This window comes from Apteryx mantelli, chromosome 15 (genome assembly GCF_036417845.1).
Source record: "Apteryx mantelli isolate bAptMan1 chromosome 15, bAptMan1.hap1, whole genome shotgun sequence".
Classification (NCBI taxonomy): Eukaryota; Metazoa; Chordata; class Aves; order Apterygiformes; family Apterygidae; genus Apteryx; species Apteryx mantelli.
The window spans coordinates 10,578,118-10,603,746 of NC_089992.1; the positions used below are offsets into that span (position 1 = coordinate 10,578,118).

The following is a 25,629-nucleotide window of genomic DNA, read 5'->3' on the forward strand; positions in this document are numbered from 1 at the left end:
CCCTGGGATCGGCTTTGCTGCTGAAGCAGCAGACGCGTTGCTCCCACATTCAAAGTTGTAGTGTTATTTTCTTATCATCAAACCGCTTCAGTGCCGGTTTGCTCTCCACGGAGCAGCCTCTTTTTTTATTTTTTCATGCCCGTCACCGAACAGGCCCCATGGGCTGCCTGCAAGAGCCCTGGTTTATAAGCGTGCATCTCAGCCCTGCCAGCCGCATGGGACCTGCCCGGTGCTGGTTGCCAGGAGGAATTTACAGCACCTGAGGGCTCCTGTGCCAGCGTCTGTCTCCTGTGAACCGTTTCCACAGGACGGCTCCATTGCCGTGGGGAGCTTGAATTTCTGGCTGCCGTGAGGAGAGGTTTGTTTTTCAAAACTCTGTTAAAGGAGCTATTATTCAAAATCCACTTTTACATTGGAAAGGAATTGCTTTCCATCTCGCCTTTTATCTCCAAACAAGTCAAGTCAGCAAAAGCGCAAAGTGAAAAACATGCACCCAAGAAGTTATATTTAGAATCCGGTTAGTGCGTGTTTAACATTCCTGTCAGTGCTTACACTATTTTGCATGTCTGGGCTGGTGTTAAATTAAATTAAATACATGCAAGCATGACATTTATTATTCTAGAGCTCAGCACATAAATAACAAAACTGCCTATCTAATTTCAGTGCCATGACTCCCAGAGATGTGGCTTGAAATAGGATGTTCTCATGATTATTTGAACTTCTTCCTGCATTTCAGTAAATCAAAGAAAGGTCAACGTTGGGGGCAAACTGAAAATAACAACTTAAAGACAGTTTCATAACGAGAGACCGTGTTCCTTAACGGAGTTGCTTAAGGGTCTAGCATAGAGTTTCCTCATGCAGAGGACACTCACAGCCGCGGCTTTTTAATGCACGTGAGTAAGGGAAGCGAAGCTGCTTTTCGGACAGGCTGGGTCTGATTTTGGACGCGCACCTGATGAGGCGATGCTCTGGGGACACCCAGGCAAGCCAGGCCTTTCTGGGGAGACATTTGCAACCGTGGACAAGATGCAAACCCGAGCCCAGAGCTGCCCCTCACTTTCGATGTGGTGGGACGGGCAGAGTGCCAAGCAAACCCCATGCTGCAGCTCTCCTCCTCCCGCCAGCCCCGGGGCTGCCTCGAGGAGCGCCAGGGCAGACTTCTTGTCGTGTGCGCAGGGGCAGGAGGGGGCGGCATGATGCCGATTTTAAGAGGAAGGAATACAAGGTGACCTGGGTTCCTTCCTTCCCTAGCAAACATGCTGCAATATAATTAATCCCTCCACAAGTTCTTCTAGCCTTCCCCCCCAACAACATGCTGTCTCATTCTTCATCAGAAGCTGAATGGATAAATGGGTAAAAGTGTGGCTTTGCATCCACCTGTCTTGCCATCACCACACTTTTAGTTAATAAATAGTGGTTTTTCATGTTATGGCATTATTTTGTAGGTGGAGGAGCTGAGGCAGAGGGCACATGTAACAGCATGTCACGCAGCATGGCAATCTCAGAGCAAGGCAGAGCACTCACCCTTCCTGAATCCCAGCATTATCAGTGAATTACACTGCTCCCAGCCCCAGGAGAAAGGGGGAGTGAATGGTGTTTGCTTATCTTTGTCATAAAGTCAAAGCATCATGTTTTGCTTAAAACAGGAATGTTTAAATGTTCAAAATCCTCCCCCCGCAGCTTGGCACCTCTGCTTAAGCACAAAGTGCTTCGCAGTGATAGTCAGGCTTCGGGCTTGCCATTTGTTTCTAATTACTGCTTTGAACGGTTCCACTGAAATTAAATACATGCAAGTGTAGCATTCCTTAAAGTTCAGTGTTTACTTAAAGAGTTTATTACTTATTTTTACTGGAATAATACAGAATGTAGTCAGTAAGATGAGCCTTTTCCCAACTGCATTCTCTGCAGAAAGCCAAGGCAGGAAGGAGGGAGGATGAATATGTTTGAATGAAATTACAGCAAAGAGATTATTTTGCTTTCTAGACATCCACACTGCCTGGAGTTCACCCCTCTCTGGTCAGGCCAAGAAAGGCTTTATGTGCTCTTAACCCCTCCAAGGAGCCAGGTGTGTGGGGGGGGGAGGCTATTAGCAACCTGGCCTGGCAAAGGGAGATTGCACATCCAGCATGGGACAGACAGATGATCCCCATTGACTTGACTAAGCCAGGGCAGAGGGAAGCATTGAGAGCAAGCTGGAGACGTGCGGGTGGATCCAAAACTGGGCAGTTTGGGAGCTGCAAACAGGGCGAGATCTTGCAGCCCACAGGCTGGACTGGGGTTGCAACTGTCTCAGGCCACAATTTCCCCAAGGCTTTCTGCCCTGTCCTGCCCCTGTTTAGATTAACAGCCGTGACTTGAGCAGGATCAGACTGATGCTCACCCATGAGCCGTGCTATGTGATTTGAGCATCTCCCAGTGTCTCACTATAGAAAGTGCTATGCTTACTTTGGGGACTTAGACTTCTCAGTGGCTACATCAGCAAATTTCTTTGCGTTGGACATTCATACACAGCCGATTGTAAACCAATGTGAAAAGTTCCCGAGTGGTCACAGTCTCTCTTCAAGGTAGGAAGTATGTTTTGTCTAACAGACTGTTGGTTTAACTCCCTGGCTAAATGAAGCAATTTAAGACCAAAAATTCCACTTCCTCTGTTGAAGAAATCTCAGCAAGACCTTGGGTAACACCTGTGCTCCAGGCTTCCCTCCTTTGAGGAGTCAGCCAACAGTTTTTGCTGATTCAATTACTCTTTTCATGATCACGCTAACCCCACCGCAGGAAGTATGAAGGGAAAACAGCAGTGTTGGCAGAGTAGCTCTGAAACTGGATCTTGTTCCCTCAGGGAAAGCAACGTACCTCCACACTGGAGAAGTCATTGACGGCGTCGACATGAGAGCAGAAGTGGGGCTGCTGAGCCGGAACGTCGTGATCATGGGCGAGATGGAGGGGCAATGCTACGAGTACAGCAGCAAGTTGTGCTCCTTCTTTGATTTCGACACCTTCGGGGGACACATCAAGGTAGGGCTGGAGCCCTCTCCTCGCACTTTTCTCCCCACAGAACCACACCTGCACATACCAAGGAAGCCAGGACGCTAAAAGAAAGGAATTCCTCGCGTCAGCCTGCTGAGCAAACAGCCTCTCCCTGCAGCACAGCAGGTCCACCCTGCTGCTGCTGCTGTTCCCCCTGCTTTGAAGTGCAACTCATGCCCCTCCAGACATTGCTCAGCCAGACAGGCTGAGATACAGTCTCTACATCCCAATCCCAATTTTCCTCAAATTCTGGTGGTTTGCTGCCCAAGGTTTTAGATTTGAGCCTAGCGGACTGAAGAACTTAATGGAAAACATTAAATGTGAACAGTTTGCCTTGCAAACCAAAGTCAGATATAGCCATGGCAGCACTGGAGGGATCACAGAACAGCTATGGTCCCCTCAGCCTCTGTGACCCTCTTTTCCTCACCCTACAGTCACACATTTCCACACAATAAATTTCTCTAGTAGATACAATAGCATCATTTTTACCTCTGTATTTCCCCCCTTCTTACTCCCAAAAGTCTTTTATGGTTCTTGACTGATGTTCCATTGTTCTCCAGATTGGTCTTGATTTTAAGGCTACGCATATTGAAGGTCTAGAATTGAAATATATGGGCCAGCAGACAATGGGACATTACCCAATTCATTTCCATATGGCTGGAGATGTGGATGAGAAGGGAGGCTACAACCCTCCAACGTACGTGAAGGATGTCTCCATTCACCATACCTTCTCCCGCTGTGTCACAGTCCATGGATCCAATGGTTTACTGGTAAGAAGCTCCTATGTCTACCTTACAGATCAAAGTACCAGCCAAATTATTTCCTTTTATCATGAATATAGGCTAGTTACTGCAGGGTAATGTATTTTACTGCTACATCTAGTGTCTGTTTCTTTCCTCCACCCTGATTTTGTGGATATATATTCTAGGCATAATTCAGCCTATGTTAAAAAGGAGGAGGTCAGTGTGAGGATGTGGCACTGTCAGCTGCATGTGACTCAGAGCAGGCAGAGCTTTTCTCTGTGTGCAGAGATGCCTGCAGACCAGCCCATCTCTAATGAGTAGTTGAATCTATCTATAGACAGAGAGTTTTTGCTATTTAAAGAGGATAATCAGAAGGTTTAAGCATGCTTCAACTTTCCTGTAATAAAGAATTGTGTTTTCAATGCCATTCACAGCATTAAGCATTTACAAAGCCCCGATTTGTCAGACTTGCTCTCCAGAACAAGAAATCCTCTAGGATGTGTCTATAAAATGACACATACTTGTCAGGCAAATCGCAGCACACTAGAGATGATAAGAACACATTCAGATTCTCCCCAAATGTCCGTCTTTGTGGTAAGAATGTGAGGGAAAACATTTCTGAGCCGTGCTAAATCCCTGAACATCCTGGAGACTGGCACAAAGCCCCCAAAGGCTTTTCTCACTGTTTCCCCTCCTCTGAAGGCTTTCTCCCAGAACATGGTTGTTCCTTCAGCATTTCTCAAATCCGGATGGGTTGTTGCTTGGGTTCCTCTGTGCTTCTGTCAACTTGAACTTTCCATTGTTTCAAAATAGTATCTTGAAAGCCACCCACATGAGAAATTAGAGATTGCCCAGCACACCCACCTGGCTACAGTAACTAAATCGGGATCTAAAAACTACAGCATGGATGTTATTACTGAAACTATATAGCCAACCAGCTCCACTCACAACATGAATGTGATAAAAGAGAAGTCTTTATCCATATTCGGGAAATGTGCAGAAATCTGTCCCGAAGGCAGAGCTGCTAAAGGTGTGGAATAAACATCAGGTTTGACTAGTCAACTTTTCTCCAAATATCAGTTCAAATATGAAATTTTAACCTGCCAAGATTTCTGTAGGCAAGGATCCTCACCAATTCAGTGAGATAGCATTGTATTCAAATAGGAGAAAACAAAAGTATGAGACTCTGAAGAGAAATGTTTGTACAGTCAAGATCCCTGCTGCTGTATATGACAGAGTTTTACCAGAAAACACATTATTGGCAGGTGTAACCTGGAGGGTCCCTGTTCATTAGGAATTCACGACCATGTCACTGTTCTGAAGTTACCGTATCAAATCACAGTAAGAGTCTGTAAGAGTCTACAGCACTTGAGCTTTTTGGGGGGTAATATGCATTTTCACTGTCTGGCTAAGAGATGATTTTTGTCCTTTACTTACTGATGAACACTTTTTCCTTTGCTTATTCTAGCACATGGAGAACTTGGTCTTACAGTCTTCTTGTCAGCAAGGACCACAGGCTGGAGCCTCTGAAAGTGGCAGCACTGGAAAGGGTAGCCACAGACATAATTAAAATACACAAAAGTTAAAGGGAGGACATTGAAATTGCAGTTCAAGAAGCAGAGCAGCTTTTATCTGCTATTTATGAACCTGAGGTTCTGTTTCTGACCTCTGTCCTTCTAAGTTTTTAACATGAGCCCAAAAACCTGCCAAATGAACTTGGCTTCTGAAAAAAAAAAACAAAAAAAACCCTCCTATATAAATTATAGAAGGCATTCAAGGTCATTTAGCAACTTCCCACCTGATTCAAAGGCACCAACACAGGGACTCAGTATACAACTAATACAGAGAGTGGAAAGGCAATATTGCCAGGATTTGTTTGTCACATAATAGCAAAGCTGTTAACAGTGATACCACAAACACATTCTCTGGCTATACAGCGGTTGCACAGCTGTTGATTAGCTGAAGGCCAACTAAAGCCTTAGTTCTAAATCTAATTTGTGATGTTAATTCCCTATTGGCTAATACATGCCAACCCAAATACCCAGAGCCTGGCATTTTTCTTATGGGTCAGATGGTTGAGTTTATATAGAGCATTGGAAATATTTCTGTCTCTTGTGCCTTCTCCAAGTGACAGCTGCGTCACTGTGACTTGGAAATATTATAGGGATCCATGTTCTCAGGCTTTTCCAGCCAAGATGGCATGATGAAATTTAGACAGACTGATGTAGCTGATGAAAGCAGCTTGATTCGTCTGCTGTTACTCAACAGCCACAATTCCCTAAAGGACCTTGATTCAACTCCATGACAAGGCACTTAAAAGAAATCTTAAATTTTAGGACACACAGTCTGAAATCTTGATCAAGAATTTATTCCCTGATGATTATGGTTTATCATAATATGTGAGCACTAAACTATACCCATAATACTTAACCTATTTTGGGATTTTAACCAATTGTTGCCTTCAGCTGAAAGGAAAGCCCCAGTAAAATAAAGCAATCTAACCATGTTTGTCCAGTTGCATCACAGAAGAGGTACTTCAAAGGTTGCATCAGTTAAATGGCATTTCATTGCTCTGTGATAGACATCTGCAGTCAGCAGTTCCATCCCTTGATTCATCAGGCGATCCCACAGCATTCTCCTTACCTTTTTTTTTTTCTACTCTATTTTCCTTTCTTTCCTCCTCCTCCTGCCCCATTTATGTTCACAGGCACCAAGATGGGTCTCTGATGAGTGCTACTGTTATTCCATGCATTTCCTAGTTGCCTATTACCACCTTACTTGGGCAACACTACCTGTTTGTATATGTGCAAACATCATTTGTACAAACAGCAATGAACTCTGCGTCCCCCCAGGTAACATTCATTTTCTCTGAGCTCAGGCAAATCCAAAGCATACTTTGCTGAGGATCAATTTCCCTTGATGATGAGCATGAACCACACTTTGGAAGTAGACATACAAAAATCTTGCTGGACTATTAAACCTCAGCATAGCAAAGCACTTAAGGACGTACTTGACTTTAGGCCACTCATTTCAAAGGGGCTTCTCACATGACTGTATCTAAGTACCTGTGTAAACGCTTTAACAAATGGGAGAGGGGCATCATTTATTTTTACCTGTCATTAAAGCAGGCTGGTAATTTGCATAGACTCCTCTGCTTGCCTGGCTATCACTTTTCTCATGTCACTTAAACTTTTCATTCTTTTAGAACAAGCTCTAGAAATACTACACTGAAAACATCAGGAGAAAGGCAGTGTCCCATGTATTCCTGATGTCAGAACTGTTTTTCTGTGGACCTGTACAGTGTTGCTAATAGTCCCCATCCCAACAGTAGCTCACCTCTGTCAGTGGGCTATTCTGCACTTGTCTGCAAATTCATGTTCACTATAAGGCATAGGGGGGGTCCTTCTGGGGAAAAAAACTGTAGAAATTCTCTTCTCCCCATAATTACTGTTTGAAAATGACAGTAATTACACAATGTTTTCTGTAATACACTGGCCATAAAACCACCTAGTTAAACCACTGCACTCCCAGGGATCAAACTTTACTCTGATTTCCACTGTCTCAACTGGATCCTAGTGTGCAAGCTAAAACAGAGACAGTCATCAGGGAAGGAAATTAAATGGAGGTCAATAAACAGGCAGGCAGGATCCAGTGGAGAACTGTACTTCATGGAATAAGAGGTTGTGCTATCTAAGCACTACAGCGGTATCTGCTTTTAGTAGTCCAGCTATGCTACATGGCAGTTGTTTTACCGCAGAGGGCATAATCTGGCCATAGATTACTCATGGCTGAAGTAAGATTCTGCACTATTAGGAAGGTTTTCATCAAATCAAAAATAAAATTCACTGGAAAAGTGCTTTTGGAATGAGCAGCTCTTTGCTATCCAGATATTTCAGTACTGGGCTTCTGCATGAAAAGATGCACAGGAAATTAACTCAGAGCTGACCAAAGCAAAAGTTAATCAAATAGGTGACAGATACATTAGGGGCCAGATCACTGGCTGATAAATCAGTGTTGCTCTGTTGGCTGTCAGGGATGAAGGATAGCTATGGGTGGTTTGCCGGCTCTGAGGCCCTCTGCTAGTGCATATTCCTCTCTCTACCTCATTCCTCTCTTACTGTACTGGGAGATGTGTTCCCCTGTGATGTTACTCCACATGCACAGAGGTGGGCTTTGCCCCAGCTGTAGGCTAATCACCACAGTTTTTCACATCTCGGTCCTGGTACAGTGCTGTGCTGGCTGGAAAGATGAATGGCAATAGCAAGTGGTGAACATTTCTCTGAGGAGCGCATTTCCATCATCTAAATGTTGCAGCACCATTACTGACATGTCTTCCCAATTCTATTGTTGTGTGAGAGAAAACTAATAGGTTTAGATGTCTATTTCTGTGCAGTTCTGACATGTCTGTGATTAAAAGACATTCTGCACGTTGGAATATTTCTTCTGAAAATAGGTCACTCTCCTGAAATGTTCTCCTATCCCATAAACCTTTATAATTGCAAGTCTAGGAAAGTTCATGCTTCCAAGGAGGGACAGTTTAGTCTAGTATTTACATTTTACACTTAAATAAGGAAACCTTGACCTTGCAAAAGCCATCTAATTAAACCAGAGAAGTCAGCAGCAAATTTCAGTCAGGTAGTTTAATGGAATGTACCACTTTGTAGATCATTTTAGCTGTGTTTAATTTACTGTGATGACCTGTGTTCAGAGATTTGAATATTTACACTGGAGCATGGATGATACATAATAGATGTGTGTGCAGATGTAAGCTTGTAATAGATTTGGCAAGCAAAGCTCTCTTTTTTATGCAAAAACAAATCTGTTACCATTTCAACTTTAGTCCTGGGATTTGATTTGAAATTGGTGTTCCTTGCCTGAGAGCTTTGAGATGAGACACATAGATGACAGAGTCTCAGTCCTGTTTACAGAAGTAATTCAGGCATCTGGAAGTCTAGGTCTTTCAATGACATCTTAAAGAACAGGGTTTTTTTATCCAGCTTAATATAGTCTTTTGCCTTTTGGCAATTGCTCTTCCGTCAAAAGCATCTATAGAAAGATATTGGTGTCACGCAAAACTCTGTCAGAGAGGTTTTCTGGGTCCAAAGTGCTTGATGGGTGAAGACAAATGGGAAGAGCAAAGAGAGACTCCAGGAGAGCCAGCACTTCAGTGGCTAGGACCCTCACTTGGCCAGTGTAGACCTGGAATTAATTTTCCACATCCCAGACAAATCCACTAATGACTGACTTGTTGGACACAGTGTTTGAGTACTGTTGTTTCCTAGCCAGTCCTAGCCTTAGGCTTCAAAGTCACATACCTGTTCCTGAAATTGTTTTCTCAGATTTTTCACTGGGGTGATGGGTATTGTTCTGTTGGACGCAGCAGTATCCCAATGTTAACAGCATTCAAACCAAAAACATAACTGCACTGATTAACACCAGGTGATTTGTCTCAGGGTCAAGTAAAGCTTCTGTCAACAACTTGGAAAAAAGGATCAGGTCAAACCTAAAACAAGCCAGCCTGTCTGGAAAACAACTTGCTGCCTCTCTGATAGCCTGAAAAAATATTTTTTTCAGCTCAGCTACATTTTTCAGATGCATTTTATGTAGCTGCTCGTGTAACTACATGTGAAGATGAATAAGCCCAGATGTGATTTGTTCATCTGATGTCCTTCATTCATCCCCTCTATGTGTTTTTTCCAGTCTCATGCTAAGATAATCTCTGATTTCACAGGCAGGCAAAAGAAGAATGGAACTAGCATTTCCTAGGTGATGACAAATTCTAATTATTTTGAAGTCTAAGCTATTGCTCAGACTAAATACTCTTAAAATCAGGAAGTGATCTTGCTTCTGCTTTTGCTTGTATACCCTTAGTTCAAGAAGGTACTGGGGTTCTTTTATGTTGTTACTGTAAGTTTTCTTATTATTATGCAGTGGCTGAAGGGTGAAACCTGAACACAGACCTCTGCTTTGTACATGCAGGTGAAGGACGTTGTGGGTTATGATGCACTGGGCCATTGCTTCTTTACTGAGGATGGACCAGAAGAACGCAACACATTTGATCATTGCCTTGGACTGCTTGTTAAGCCTAGCACTCTGCTCCCCTCTGACCGAGACAGCAGGATGTGCAAGATGATCACAGAGGGTGCTTACCCAGGGTACATCCCAAAACCTAGGCAGGACTGTAGGTGAGTGGGAACCTTTCTTTTTTTTCTTCTTCTTTGCAGGACTTAGCCACGAAAGGCAGTTTACGTGTACATGGTCATGTAGTCACCTTCAGAAGTCTAGGTTGCTTTCCCAAAAGTTGAGAGAGCAGTCTCTGTGGGATATTTCTGCTTGTGTTATTTAGATGCCTATACACCTGAGGTGTAATTTTCCTTTTTAGTATAAAGTAGTCTGAGATGGTGGCTACCTCAGATATTGTTGAAAATCACCCTTGCAAAGTATAGCGGTGTCTTGCACCTTATGGAGTCATTTACATCCCTAATGGCTTGGTAACTAGTCTCTGAGTTCAGAGTGGGCTGGATTCTGACACTTGTGCGCATGTCAAATGGTAACTGGTTTTGCAAATATGCTCCTTACTTTCAAAATCATTATTTGTGGAGAATGGATATTGTTTAATGGTATGGCAGTGGCAGTACGCGTTCATTTGGCACAGTCTACCTAAGCTGTGAAATGAAACCCAAATGGTTATGCTAAATGCAGTTTAGCACAGAATTAGAACTTAGCAATAAAAGATCAAAGACTGTATATGCCTGTAGGATCTCTAATAGACTATCTATACATAAGCACATGAAAATGCTTTGATGAGAACTTCTCAAAACTTCTATATGCCACAAACTCTGTATTAAACCTTGAAAAATGCTGACTGTCTTTCATCTTCCCTTTTGCAAGATCCCTTCCTCTAATGCATCTTTTCAGATCTGCCAGCTGAGGTTTAGATGAAGATTATAGAAGCATTTGCGATGAGAAGGGATTTTACAAGTTCTCTTTGCAGTTCTGTTGCCTTGTGAAATAAAAGAAAAACAAGACCAACTTGGCTGCATAGTTAAGTGGTAGAATTCCTTCTCAGAGGAAGTCATGGGTTCTTCATCAGCAGTAATTTTTAAGAACAGGTTAGAGAAATGCAAGTCAGGAATACTGCAGCTATAGTTGGTCCTGTCATAAGGCAGAGTATGGACCAGCTGAGCTCCTGAAGGCTATTCTAGCCCTCCTTTCCATGATTTTTCAGCTATTTTTTCTCCCTAAAATCAAGGTGCACAACCTAGGAATATGGTTTTATTGATAATTATTGACTGCTCAGGGAACCTATCCATTTTGATGCATATCAGGTAGCTAATTAGCTTTCTCATTCTTCCCCCATTCTCCTGATTCTTCTTGAGACAGTACTAAATTCTTAAAGTAAAAACCTGTGTGCTTAATGGCTCTCTCTGCAACTGACTCGTCCTAGCCATGTGCAGAGTGTTTCCCCAGGATGACAGACTCTCAGCCATGAATTGTGAAATCCTCCACCAGAGTGTTTCCAGATATCTCATGGAATCAAGTAGTTGTTTATAGTTTGCACCTGGCTGTGCATATCCCAGCAGGAAAGGTTATAGTAAAAAGTGAAAATACAGAAGCTGAACAGAGTTTTAAAGATATTTTCTACCACTCACTGAGAGGCCTTGATCTAGGCAAACAAATCCTCCGGTGTAGTCCAGGGAACATAGCAAGTGGTCTAGAGCAGACCTGTAAAACCAGGTTGTTTTCAGAGCATCTTCCATTAAAAGATGGACTTCAAGTTTACCTTTAAAAGTTTTAAACTGATGGCGAATCATCAAAGTTTGAGGACAAGACCACTATGCAAGAGAAAAGGAGGTCTTCCATGGTGGAGTTTGTCTTAAGACCAAAGAGCATTGGTGCTGCTTTGAAGCTGCTGGGTGAGAGGAACGCTTCTGCCCATAGTCTGGATTTCTTTTCTCTGATTTTACGCTGTTATAGTTGGAGGGGAAGAAAAATCTACACCAAAAAAAGCTAAGTTTCTGACCAACAAAAGTCAATGAGAGAGTCTCTGGAACCAGACTTCCAACTTGAAAATGAGATAGATAGATAGAAGTTGGTTGATGCATAACAGCTAAAAATCTTTGGGGGTTTTCTTGTATTTGGAAATGTGCTCAATCTGCTCAGACTATCAATATCACCCATTCTGTCCTGTGAACAAACTGGGGTTTTGTCCAAAGAAACATATTTTTAGCTTTTACTTTGGCAAGGAAAAGAGATGAAATCCATGCAATGCTCTTTTTCACATCTGTGTTTGTTTATAAATTACACTTCATGTCTCCATTCATAAAATAAGAGTTAATCAGCCATTGCACTCTTTTTCCACTGATAATTCATTTAATAGTAAGAGGTCATATTTTGTATCATTTTGAAGATTGTTATAAGAAAAAGTGCTACAAATGATCTGCAGAGGTATTGTGAAAAAGTCTTAGACTACTCGGATGTGCTCTCTCTACCTTTATAAAAGAATTCAAGGGCTGACCAGAAGAAACACGGTGTTTGCGCTGGGTTCCTCCAGCCTGCCAGCACAGGAAAGCACTGCTGCCGCTCTGCGCTGCAGCCCGCGCCAGGCCCGGGGGCAGCTGGCCGAGGCGCAGAGCAGGGCCGAGGAGGCTGGCACAGCTGCTGCTCCGTCAGCGATGGCTTGGTGTGTGCAGGCAGGCAGCCTTTGCCAGAAATTAAGACAATAGGATTGTGCCAAATGACACAGGAACCTGTCCAGTGCACACAACTCTGAGGAACGAGTGTCGACTGGATCATGGGACACTGTGGAGACGTGACGGGTTTGAGACCCTTGCCTGCACAGCAGAGGGTAGTCTAGAAATAATCTCAAATATTTTCCTAGGCCAGTCCCATGCTATGTTTTCATGATAAAGTCACATAAGCCAAACTTCGTCTTAGGCCAGCAAAGTCAGTTGGCCTAAAGACCCCCATAAAGTCCTCCACAGAGAGTTTAAAGTAGGTGTAAGGGTTGCATAGGTCCATCTCCTACAGGAAGGTGAATCTCACCCCGAAAATTGAGGGAGCAAATCTGTTGGTTTTAAGCACTGAATGTTTTCCCAAAGTTCATACGCCTGTTGGTTAATGAATACTGTATGTCACAGGATGGACAATGATGGACTGATTGTTCCTCCTTGATGTGAATCTTTCAATTAACAGTCTTTTATGTGCATTAGACAAATGGAGTCCTTTTGTCCCAGAAGAAAAGCATAGGGGGTGGAAGCAAATAAAGATAATGAATCACAGCAGCTCGTGGAAAAGGCAGTTGCCAGGGGTATACTTGGAAAGCCCTTGAAAATAATTCATAGGGTCCCTTGATTAAACAAGTCTCTAATGAACCTGAGGGCTTATTTGGGGGCAAGGTTCTTTTCTGTAGCTTGTGCAACAACATATTTACCTTATCATAAAGCGTAATTGACAGCTGACAGCTTCATAGCAGGCTTGGAATTGCAATAGAAATTCCTTATTTAATACCTGGGGTTTTAAAAGATAAGACCATATTCTCTGTCAACCCTAGAGGACAAATGTGGTGTGAGAGGAGAGAGAAAAGAACCAGTCCCTTTGCCCCTGAGGCAGGACCCCTTATCTGAGGAGTTATCAGACCTGCATGTGCCACGTGGGGTTGATCATTGACTCTTCTGTGTGTGCTCTTGGTGCCATTTTCATGTTATTCTTTGTTTTCTTGATCTGCAGTGCTGTATCCACCTTCTGGATAGCAAACCCACACAACAACCTTATAAACTGTGCAGCTGCGGGATCTGAAGTGAGTGCAGAAGTTTCTTATCTGGTAAAAATTCAGAACTGTAATAGCCCCGCAAGGATGGGGGTTCTTGCTGGAATAAAACCGGCTTCTGTTGCTCAGGCATTTTTGAAACTCCTAGATCAAGACATATAGCAATGTAGCCAGTGCTGCCAATAAAAAAATAATGCTTTTCCTTCTGCTCCACACTTCTTGTCACTTGCTGTTTCTAGAGCTGGATTGCTTTAACAAAAATTCTCAGCCTTTACACAGTGTGCAGCCTGAATAAATTAAATAAATCTGGCTATATAGTCTCAGAGAAGTCTTTGGCAATGATTCTGTTGATTGCAGTACAGTAATGGTTCTCTGAAAGTTTAATCAGCACTAATGCTAATTCCACAGGAATTCTTGGTCACATCAGGAGCCTTTATTTTTCTGCTAAGACAAATAAACAAGCAAACCAAGCCTTAAACAAAGAGATATGGTCTTTCCAAAGCTTCCAAATCTGAGTACTCAAACTCTGGCTCCTACATACATTTTTAGCCAACTAAATAAAAATGACCTGATTTTTAAGATCAGCGCATTCAGTGATAGGAGGGTATCTGTGTACGTGTATGCTATGAATTTCGAAAGGCTTGCTTACATCTTCAATATAGATGTTAGAGTTTAACTTAAGGCATCTTGAAAATGCTGGTCAGGACCGTGTATGTGCATGCATGTGTATGTGTGTTAACCTTTCTACTGCGTATAGTTATACAGGTCAATGCTGCTAGCTGTGATTTGTCCTGAAATCTTCTGGCTTTCATTTTGTGTGCTCACTGATAAGTCCCCGGGCTCCTGTAAACTGTTGAAGTTCAAGTGAAGGCTCAGATGTTGTGTTCTTTTTCCCAGGAAACAGGCTTTTGGTTCGTTCTGCACCACGTGCCCACAGGGCCCTCGGCGGGCATGTATTCCCCCGGCTACTCAGAGCACATTCCGATGGGGATGTTCACCAACAACCGTGCGCACTCCAACTACCGGGTGAGCCCACATGCAACGGGAACACGTCTCTCCAAAACCCACCCTCCTCTGGCTCCAGCTTTTTATGTCTGCAAACAATTAATGCCTGTGCTTTCTGTTTCACCAAAAGTTCCTGCAAGCTCATTTGTGTCTGCAAACAAAGCAGCTTGCGTGCTGGCGCGGGAGCACCGAGAGCCAGCGCCGGACTCACAGGCACTGAGAGAGGCTCTTCCCTTCGTTCAGTGTCGCTAGGCTGTGTCTTTGCTTCTGCTCTCCTGAAATAGTGCACCAGTAGCATCTGTTGGCAGCTTGTCTAATTATAGACCTCAACTGCCAATGTTCGCAATTAACTGATTGGCTTCCAGGGGGATAAATAAGGGCCACTCCGCCTAATCACCTTCTCTGGCTCTTTACTTATTTATCCTTAGCATGCCACATTGTGGTGCTGGCTGGTGAGAATGTGAGCTTGAACCCATTACTGAGTGCTTCAGATTGCAGCAAGCTGTTTATGTGTATGTGAATATGTACAGCTACAAGAAAGGTGCAGTTTTGGGAAATCTGCAGCAGTTTGGGTGGGCAGGGGGGTTATGCCACCAGTGACAATGTTGGCAGCCCTCTGTTTTACATGTTGCTACCAGAAGCAGTTTTTAGGATAATGTGAGTGACTCTGGTGTAGAGCAATTGGAAACGGTGCCTGGAAATGGAAAGAAATGTAGAATATATAAACATACCATAACATTGCATTTCTCTTTTCTTCTAGGCTGGGATGATAATTGATAATGGTGTTAAAACCACTCCAGCCTCAGCCAAGGATAAAAGACCTATCTTGACACTGATTTCTGGGAGGTAAAGTGTTTCACACAGTTTGGTTTGGAAAAAAAATTCTCTATAGCACTGAATGAAAGCTATGAAGTTGCTCCCAAGGAAGCTGATAAGAATCGTTGCAATGTCTTTGGTGGGGCCATATCAAGCTCTTAGTGGGGAAAGGTCTTCATTTTTAGATTTACCACTAACTTGTGCCTCCCCTATTCCTTATCCTAAAGGACCTCCAGCACCCACACTCTTATATTTCTGTCCTTGATTTTTAGTTCTGAGCTGAGCTGGCATGGATATTACATCCGCTCTAGGGTGGTCTATTAATTCCTCTGTAGATGAGCAAGAAAATTAAATGTTGTCTGGTCAGCAACCCTGCTCAGCAGAACTTGCTGCAAGAGTTTCCCAGAAATAGGAAATTAAATACTTCTTGGGATAGCTGTAAAGCTTCTTCATTTTTTCAGAACCTGCTTGGACAGGGAGTGCTTTATGATGGAGTTTACACTTTAACGTTCAATTTCTGTCTAGTTCCAAATCTGATGCTGTAATAGTAATTATAATTGTGATTGAATGCATAGAACAGCCCTTCATCCCTGCTGATGTGCAGGGCCGCTGTGCAACATAACAGAACCATTTAGAAATACTAAAAACTACTCTCTAGAGTGTATCGTATTAGTGTATTATATTAATGTAGCACCTCAGTGACTCCCGAGAATTCCCACTCTCTTCCCCACATCCCTGAAGCTGATTCCAGAGAGCAGGCTGATGTAAGCAAAAGGCCTTCTTGCAGGCAAAGTTTAATAGTGTAAGGGCTCCACTTGCACCCTTTTATGTCATTAGAGGTTGAGTCTGATTCTTAGCTAAGATACCAACCCCAGGGAGAGAAAATGATTTAAACATTCTCGTGTTTCATAGTCTTCATTCCTAACAGACCAGTTATCTCCAGTGGCACCCAACCTGCGTTGCCCCATGACTGGCTTTCTGGACAAAGCCCTGTAGGGAACAGAAACTTGTTGAAGATGTCTGTGTAGAAGGAAGGAATGGCTGTCTAGTCTTCCTTTTTCTCCTTTGCATCTCTGCGGCATGGCTTACCCAGATGGCTGAAGTCACACATTGTGTGTGCATTGCATTAGTGGGATGTCCTCCTCTCCAGGGGAACGCAGCCAGCAGCTTAAGTGTCACTCATGCCGTTTGTCATGTGAACCACAGCAACCATGTGCTCAGCCTCATTGCTGATGCTAATAGGCCTTCAAAAGTCAATATTATTTATATTATTCTAATGCTTTACTAATTTTAAAAATTAATTCAATAATAAAAATCTGCAGTAAAATAATAAAAGTAATTGCTAAAAAATTAAATTATTAAGAGAAGCCTGCTCTGCAAGTACCTCCAAATCCTCTTGGCAGCCCAATGCTGCTTTTCCATATAGTTGAATAGGTGCCCTGGGCAACTGCCTCTTGCCAAAGGTGCAGTAAGTGATTACAAAAGGCGATTTGTGCCTTGCCATACAAGGGCAGGAATGACCCCTGGAAGCTAAGCAATTCATAATACAGTCATGTTTATGCTTGGTGATTACCCATCAGCACACACTGCAGCTCAGATTATTTACACCACTATGCACTTTTCATACATCAGGAATGAAACAGTGAATAGCTGCCCTGGCTGGGGCAGACTTTGAGGTAGGCTGGACAGCTACACAGCTGGTGAGATTATTCTGCATTCAGTTATAGCATTAAATATCTAGGCTATATTCTGTACCCTGTAGTGTTTCTCCAGATATACATGTGTGTGGCTGAAACTGGAATCCATCTCAAAATATCTGTATTTAACAATGTCTGGGGAATTCACAAGGGCTGATACTAAATCTCTCACTAGAAGCAAATTCATAGTGATGAAGCTGCCAAAGCAATATTCATTTACTGGAACCCTATCAGCCTGATACTCAGTTTTGGATTGATATGATGGTTTATTAAGTGGAGCAAAATGCTATTGAATATCTGTTAGCGATTTGACGGCTTGGCCTCACTACCCATTTGTTAGGAATAAATTTTAATCTCTGGACCATCCATTGCTGGTACTGAGTTGGATACTCATCTGTCAGGTTTTCTAAACTGTGTTGTATTGATTGAAGATGCTCCTTCAGTAACAAAAGGGAGAGCTACCCCTCAGAACTGAGGAAATGACAGCCAAACTCGGCATCGCTGTGGCAAGCCAGATCCTCGCTCAGGTCCTGTCGCCCCAGCGGTGGCTGACGGGCAACAGCTGGGGGAGCACTTCATGGCAGCTTCCATTCATAGCTGCTTTTTTCCTTTGTCAGGCCAGTGTTTCATCATATTCAAGAGCTTCAGAGCTAATAAATCTCATGTGTGTGTCTTGGGCAGTGTGTAGCAGGAATACTGAAAGAGGAGGAAAATTTGCTGGTGAAGCTCATTGCCGCAGTATAGCCAAGATTAAGAGCTAAGAATGCTCAAAGGGGAAAAAGAAAGGATATTTATCTAGAAAACAAGAATATGCTGAAGGATAACAGTAAAGGATTAAAAAATATCCCAGTGTTTGGGAGCAATATAAACTTTCCATGCTCTCAGCAATATATCAGCAAAACAATAATGGAAAGGTGGAAGGACACTTGGAGCAAGTCTTTCACAACTGTCTAGCCTGGCCTGTCCTTTCCTTGGCACTTGCTTCTGGCCATTGCTCCACATGCTACCTGACTAGATGGACTGTTGTCCCAGAGCTGCTCCTGAGTGAGCAGAAACCAGATGTTTAGCAAGTGGATGTACAGTGGGGCTATGCATTGAGCGAGGCTGCCTTCCTTCGCCAACGGCTTCTTCCCCTCTTCTGGTTGCAGATACAGCCCACACAAAGATGCTGATCCTTTGAAGCCCAGGGAACCTGCAATAATTGAACGCTTTATTGCCTACAAGAATCAGGATCATGGGGCCTGGCTGCGGGGTGGAGATGTGTGGCTGGACAACTGCCAGTGAGTTTTGCCTTATTTCAACTCTAGTTCAGCCTGGTGTTTATGGCAAGCATAGCTGTGGTTCAGACTATTAATATCGCTTTGCACCTTTCACATAGCCAAGATTCAAGTAAAGACGAAACGTTAAGTGAGCACAGGCATTATTTTACACAAACAAAACCTGTTTTGTCTGAACCAAAAATCCCTCTTACTGTGTTTCTGTGTGATTCTGACTAGCATTCAAAATTGGCAACACACACGCACACACACACACACACACGTGCAAATAACTAAAACTTTTTGCATGAAAAATGAGGTGCTTTAAAAAGAAAGCAGCAAAATCAACCACTTGCCCTAGCTAAGCCTGGTCACAGATCAATTTTATGTGGTTCACTGTTGTGCTGAATAAGCTAGTACTGACAAGCAGACATAAAACTATGCATCATAGCAGCAAGGGAGAGAAACTGGGCAAAGGCATATTGTGTGCTCTTTGAAGGCTGTTTCCTGTGCTGGTCAGAACAGATATTTGTTTTGCACTTGAAAACAGATGATCTTCTACAGTTTCTTCTCCTGAGCCAGACTATTGATATCAACCTTGATGAAGAAAGAGGAGGAAAGAAAGGCAAAACAACTTTACAAGGCATATTGTGATAACCCTAGTATGAATATCTGTCACACCACCACTATCTAGTGTCCAATTGCTGGCCAGAGCTGCCGTACCTTAGAGTGACCCAAGCCTCTTAAAGCAACCAGTGGCTATAAGCTGGTTTTAGCAACCTGTCAGGTTGGCAAGAATGAGAACACAGCAAAACAGCCAGAAATGTAATACCAAGTCAGCTTCTTGTTTATGCTGCCTGTGAACTTCTGAACCAGAAATGTCTGGCATTCCACAGGCACCAAGTGTGGCTTTTGCAGATCAGTCGCATGGCATGTAGACATCTGCATTGCTGAGTGCTGTGTACCAAGGTTACTAAAATATCGAGTACGTTACTCTGTTTTATCAGTTTCCAGCAGTAAACCTGTGAGTCTATCTGAATTCGAGGAAGCAGCCATCAAACTGTAATTGTTTTTATAGCCACAGTAATTTCCATTTCTGCTGTTGCAGTAAGACTTACGTATTACATTAACAAAACAAATGTTAATGTCACATGCAGAATATAAACCACAGTGTACATTTATGGGACTGGAGAAATAAAAAGGGAGACCATAGTGTGTAATAGGCTGCCACCTAGAGACAGAAGCAAGACAAGACAGGGTTGGGCGGTATTCTGTTTCTGGCTCGACACTGATGATTTTGCTGCGTGGGAAAAGCAGTTCTAGAAATGTAAGAATGACACCACTGTGAACATACCATCAAGACTGGCACAAACTATCATATTAATTCAAGCCTTCCTATAAGCTGGAGTCATGGATCTGCATTTGTGGTTTGTCTTCTCTAAAAGCTTTGGAATTTCAGCAAAACTGGAGGACATTTTAATCTTTTTTTTTTTTAATAAGGAAGATCTGATCTCTATCTTCCTGATGGTGAAAGAGAAGCCAGACTCAACTGCTTATGTAACATTTCCCCTTGTAAAGTTATTTCATGGAAGTAGTGTACGATACATAAACACAGGGGTCATAAAAAGACGTGCGTAGGGCAAAGCATTATTAAATAATACAAGCCTGTTGGAGTGAGAGATAGGCATGATCTTTTCACCTAACAGTGAAAAGAGCCTGATCATTAGATACAGGGAAAAGGCTTTATCAGACAAGCGAACTATGCCCAGTAATTGCAGACTTAACCTCAACTGGGAGCTATCAAGTGCATGATTGAGGCTTCATCTGATTCATGCGTACTGCAAGACACGCCAAAAAGGATCTTCCAAAGCTGGACAGGAAACAAACCTGCAAAAGCCTGAGTTCCCCCATGAGTACTCTTTGTTAATTAAGCCCTGATGCACTCCACCTCATTACTTTGGTTACTCTAGTTTGACATGATAAAAAAAAAAAAAAGCCCTCTTTTCTCTACTCTTCTCTTTGCAGGTTTGCTGACAATGGCATTGGCCTGACCTTGGCAAGGTAAGAGTCACGCACCGTTGTCCTGCCAGCCTGTACATGCTAGGTAGGCATGGTGTGGGCAGCCCCTTCATCTCCGGCCCTTTCCCTCCTAGTGGTGGAACCTTCCCTCATGACGATGGTTCAAAACAAGAAATCAAGAACAGCCTCTTTGTTGGTGAGAGCGGAAACTTGGGCACAGAGACTATGGACAATGAGATCTGGGGACCTGGAGGCCTGGATCACAGAGGAAGGACCCTGCCCATCGGCCCGTAAGTTCAGCTCAGCACACCACAGCACTCGCTGTTCCTACTCAGTTCAGACTTCAGCCCAGTGTGGTGGTTTCCTCAGTGCTGTTCCATTTAATAACTTCTACACACAAAAGATTTGGTTTTACACCTCCGACTCCCAAAGTCCTCGCTGTGCAGCTGCTGCTGGCATGTACATGCTTGCAGGCTGCCAAGACAACATCAAACTCCTCTTTCCTTTCCCATACCCTTTGCAAATAGAGCTGAGAAGACAGCGAAAGAAGTGTGTGCTAGCTGGGCAATTTTGTACATGTAATCAGCAGTGACTGAACAATGCAGCAATCTCCATCCAGATCAGCTGCCGGAGAATCTTGTAGAAGCCCTACCCTGGGCTTGGGCTGACCCAGAAGTGGTGATAGGAATCCTTAAAGCGATTCCTACTATTGCTTCTGTGCTAGAAGAACCCAGTGCCTTTACTGAATAGTTTTGATATAGCCAGTGAACTTTGTGAGGGTTCTTCCTAGACCTTAGTCCTACAGACTGGTCTGCAAGTGCAGTAATGATTTGTTCTTATCCCTAAAAAAAATGGTTATCCTAACAGTAGCCCTACACTGAACAAACAGCTCAGCTGATATTTTTCTGCAGAATTACACTCATCAGCTTTGCTTGCTGGTAAGGACGCAGGAGGCCTGTTAACCATACCACTAATGAAAGGGTGATCTAGGATTCTCCTTCTAACATCCGTTATGTGTATATATGTGGATAGCTACGTATGTTGTGTACAGAAGATCACAAACACAGAACAAAACATACAGACAATTCTTGTCTAGGGGAAACCATTTATATGAGGAAGGGATCAAACTCTGATTGATTGTAGGTGAAATTTGAAACATCCTATATTAGCCTGTAAAGAAGTTTAAGCATCATGTTCATTTAATGTGTCAAAAGTGTCAAAAGTACTGTCTTCTTTACCTTGCAACTAGTATTAAAAAAAAAAGGCTCACTGGTCTGTGCCCCTCCAACTGTTTTCCATACTATGGATTGCAAGATCTTTCCTTGTTTTTAAATCCATTTTTACTGCAGCTGAGTTGCGCTGTTTCTCTCGAAGTTCCTTTGAAAGATGTGTTGGGACTTCTTTTAGCCCTGCCATTACTCAGTCCTAGGAGTCTGCGCAGATCTGATGAGTTTCAGATTTCGCTGCTGCAGAACTCATTTGTGATGGCAAGCATGAATTTATTCATTTTTAGGTCAATGCCTTGGCATTGCTATAAGTTCCTTCCCTCGAGGAGTACAGACTAAATAAAGATGATCTTTTCAGACACGAGAGAACTTGAGCTGAACTCACAACGATAAGAGGATTTCATAGACCTAAAAAGGAGGGAAATCCCTTCTCTTCCAAAACATTAACTCAGGAGTCATCCTAAGGGCTGAGAAAAATTATAGCAGCTGAGAATCAAATGCTATGGGACTGTCCCTGTCTAGAATACATTCTCATCCTCATGCTAATATGTCATGACCAAGTCTCTGTGTCATCCAAATGTTTTTAGGAATTTTCCCATTCGAGGGATTCAGTTCTACGATGGACCAATCAACGTCCAGAACTGCACATTCCGCAAATTTGCTGCCCTGGATGGCAGACACACCAGTGCTCTGGCGTTCCGGCTCAATAACGCCTGGCAGAGCTGCCCCAACAACAACGTCACCGACATTCATTTTGAAGATGTCCCTGTGAGTAATTCTTCACAGCAAGGCCTTTGCCATTTGGTTTTGAGCACGGGGCTGTGGGTGAAAAGGGTATAACAGCCTTTTGGAGAAAACAAGAGCTCAACAGTAGGATCCTGTTGTCTTCACCAGCTGATCAAAGAGGGCATTAGCTAAGAAAGAGAAAATTGGATGGATGAAATAACAAGCAAATCCAGTTCTCTGACAGGTTTGCAGCAAACCAGAAGCAGGCTTCAGTTTCAAAAACCATTGAAGTCCAAGTAAAAATTGTTTCCGTTTCTGTGTGTCTCACAAACTGTTGAAATAAGGAGAAGAATCTCCTTCAACAGGAGTGTGATATGAAAGTGACAACAGAGGAAAGTCTGTTGTGGAAGGTCTAACCCAATCAGAAGCAGAAAACACTGATTTTGGGAAACAGCCAGTGAAACTGAACAGATGCTGGGTAATTCTGTAGTCCTTCACACTTCTACACACATAAATGAGAGCAGAACCCAGCCAAAAAGAATCTGCCAGATTTTGAATTATAATAGGAACTTCTGGGTGCTTGTCTGAACCCATCCTGGGGTCTATGCTTTTGAGTTATTTTTGTATTTGCTTGCACAAATATGTGCTAACTGGTTGCTGAGGTTCACCTCTAGCAGCTGTTAAATCCAACTGCCAAACATGACAAACAAATAAATAAATAAAGTGGTTGGGACTGAAATGATTTGGGTTGCTTAACTTTTAAAAAATTAGCAGACTTGCTCGCATGTCAGGAAAAATGCTGACTAGCAATCCTTGTGCCAAATGGGGTGGGAAATGCAAAATTTCCCTACAAGTGTTGATCAGTCACTCTCTTGCATTGCACCAGGCTGGCTGGTGGCATGACTTTTATTTATGCTGGATAAAAATATCAGTCAGAAGTTGCCTGGGCAGCCATTTCCCAGGGAAGGTCATTGATTGTTCCCAGCAACAGTGTGACTTTATGTGGCTTTGCAACCTTAAAAATATATTAGCAGACGTTGAGTGAAGTGGCTATTTCATTAAAGCCTTGTCTCCTGAACCTTTCTCCAGAATTTTAAAAGAAACCTTCTCACAGCTGAGGCTGAAATTCTGGTGGTTTTAGCCTTTACCTCACGGTCCGCAGGAAAATCTGTGTCTGCTCATCTGACAAATCAGACAGACCTTTTAAGTGCATGACCCAGCTCTGCATTGACTTCTGGCTTTATGAAGAGGCAGTGTGCAGACAAAGGAGAGACAATCCTAATATTCCTGTACCAAATGACACTGATGTTCCTACCAACTGACAAGACTAACTCTATTGAAAATGATTTTGGTGCATCCGTCCTTGGATGCACACTTTCAGAAGCTCACAGTTTTATTATTACCATGTAAATGTTATTTCAAAGCACCTGCAGCCCTTCTGACTTCATCGGGAGTCATGGGTTCTCGGAGCCTTTGAACATCAGGCCTACAATGTCTCAAGCTGAGCAACCAAAATCTGTGGCCATTTAAAGAATGATGATGTTAATGCATAAATACATTTCTTCATGCGCAAGTTGACCCCCAAATCCAGTGCTGCTTCTTGGCCAAGGTACTCTCCAATGCCAAATAATGTCAAAAAAAGGGTCCTTTGAAGCCATTCTTATGACCATAGTTATCCTTTGCTTTGTACCATAAGTGATGAATTCCTTGTTGGAGATGCAAATGTGTTTCACTGTTTTGTTTAGATTACCTCAAGGGTCTTCTTTGGAGAACCTGGACCCTGGTTCAATGATCTGAATATGGATGGTGATAAAACATCGGTTTTTCATGATGTAGATGGTTCTGTGTCTGAATATCCAGGCTCATACCTTATAAAAGAAGATAACTGGCTAATCAAACACCCTGACTGCATTGATGTGCCTGACTGGAGAGGGTCTATCTGCAGTGGACACTATGCACAGGTAAAACTGCTTACATTTCAGTATTGTTATCGCTTAATACTTATTTTAAATCTTGGCACTGTAAAGCTTGAACTTTAGAAATGTGCTTTTTTCAGGGTGCTCACAGTTAACTGCATGTATGCACCCATGGTTTTGGACACAAAGGTTGCCTGGAAATACTGTTGTACATTTTCAGATATTTTGGCCTGGACTGTTAACAACTGCAACAACTTCTACCTGAAGACCTCTAAGAACTCTACAAGCATTAACAGATTAATATTCATAAATCTACAGGCTGCAGGGTAGGGCAGTGTAATTTTCCCTCATCTTACGGAGGGAAGTGTTGGCAACAGTGTTATGGGAAGTATGCTGAGGAGTCAAAATCAGACTTCAGTTCCCGTGATCTTTCATCCTGTTGTTTAACCACCAAACCATTCTTCCTACCACATGAACGCCTACTGCCGCTGCCTTGAGAGAGTCTACTTCTCTCTGATGAGTAGCCCCTTTTTTGTCTTAGGGGCTGCAAGTGTTATTTTTTCAGAGTGGTACAACTGAAGCCAATTTGTAACCACTGAGCTGTTTTTCCTACTTCTGAAATCTAGACAGGAAGTTCCATGTTTATGTAGAAGTCAGATGTCTGAGGGAGATTTTGTCCCTCTGCTGAGGGTTGCCACCAACACTGTGAAAAACTGTAGGCTATTCGAGGCCTTAACTAGCACATACTCTTGAACTCAGTGGATGAAGAGATGATCCATTTTTTCCTGAAAACAGTTTACCTTGTTGAAAAAGAATACTAAGAAACTGAATATATAGGTATGAGTATATGGCTAGACTCCTGTCCGTCATACATGTCACTGCTGAAGTCAGAGGCCTCATACCAGTCCACACCGATTGAGTAGCTGAGCCTTTAATATTTTACTGTAATTCATTAAATCATGTGTGATCTTTTTTTTAATCTAGATCTACATCCAAGCCTACAAGCCGGCCAACCTGAAAATGAAAATAATAAAAAATGACTACCACAATCAACCACTCTATTTAGAAGGGGCTTTGAGCAAAAACACTCATTACCAGCAGTATCAGCCAGTTATAACTCTGAGGAAAGGCTATACCATCCACTGGGACAAGACAGCCCCCGAAGAACTGGCCATATGGCTCATCAACTTCAACAAGTGAGTGATCAGACTGAATTCAAAATCATGAGCAGAACATTCCAGACCACTACTGTAACTGCACATTTTAAACTGGTGAGGTTATTATATCATGAGCTCTTCCAGAATTAACATACTTGTTTCATGAAGTCCGTTGAGTTCACCATCTTTCCATCTGACATCTCAGATTCCTGTTTCCTCCCTGGAGAAGCCCCGGAAGATAACATGGTTCATTTTTAGAAGCCTAGAGCTAG

The 25,629-nt window shown here is 42.9% G+C and overlaps 1 protein-coding gene across 1 annotated transcript in view; it reads left to right on the top strand.

The window, feature by feature from the left end:
* Positions 1 to 25,629, top strand: part of CEMIP (cell migration inducing hyaluronidase 1) — a 56,965-nt gene that overhangs the window by 20,269 nt on the left and 11,067 nt on the right. The window contains exons 12-23 of the mRNA XM_013957227.2: positions 2,840 to 3,015; positions 3,588 to 3,797; positions 9,750 to 9,955; positions 13,500 to 13,569; positions 14,437 to 14,565; positions 15,305 to 15,390; positions 18,206 to 18,337; positions 20,339 to 20,374; positions 20,467 to 20,622; positions 22,146 to 22,326; positions 24,030 to 24,245; positions 25,185 to 25,396. Of these exons, the coding sequence (XP_013812681.2) occupies positions 2,840 to 3,015; positions 3,588 to 3,797; positions 9,750 to 9,955; positions 13,500 to 13,569; positions 14,437 to 14,565; positions 15,305 to 15,390; positions 18,206 to 18,337; positions 20,339 to 20,374; positions 20,467 to 20,622; positions 22,146 to 22,326; positions 24,030 to 24,245; positions 25,185 to 25,396 (1,810 nt within the window). The remainder of the gene's footprint in view (positions 1 to 2,839; positions 3,016 to 3,587; positions 3,798 to 9,749; positions 9,956 to 13,499; positions 13,570 to 14,436; positions 14,566 to 15,304; positions 15,391 to 18,205; positions 18,338 to 20,338; positions 20,375 to 20,466; positions 20,623 to 22,145; positions 22,327 to 24,029; positions 24,246 to 25,184; positions 25,397 to 25,629) is intronic.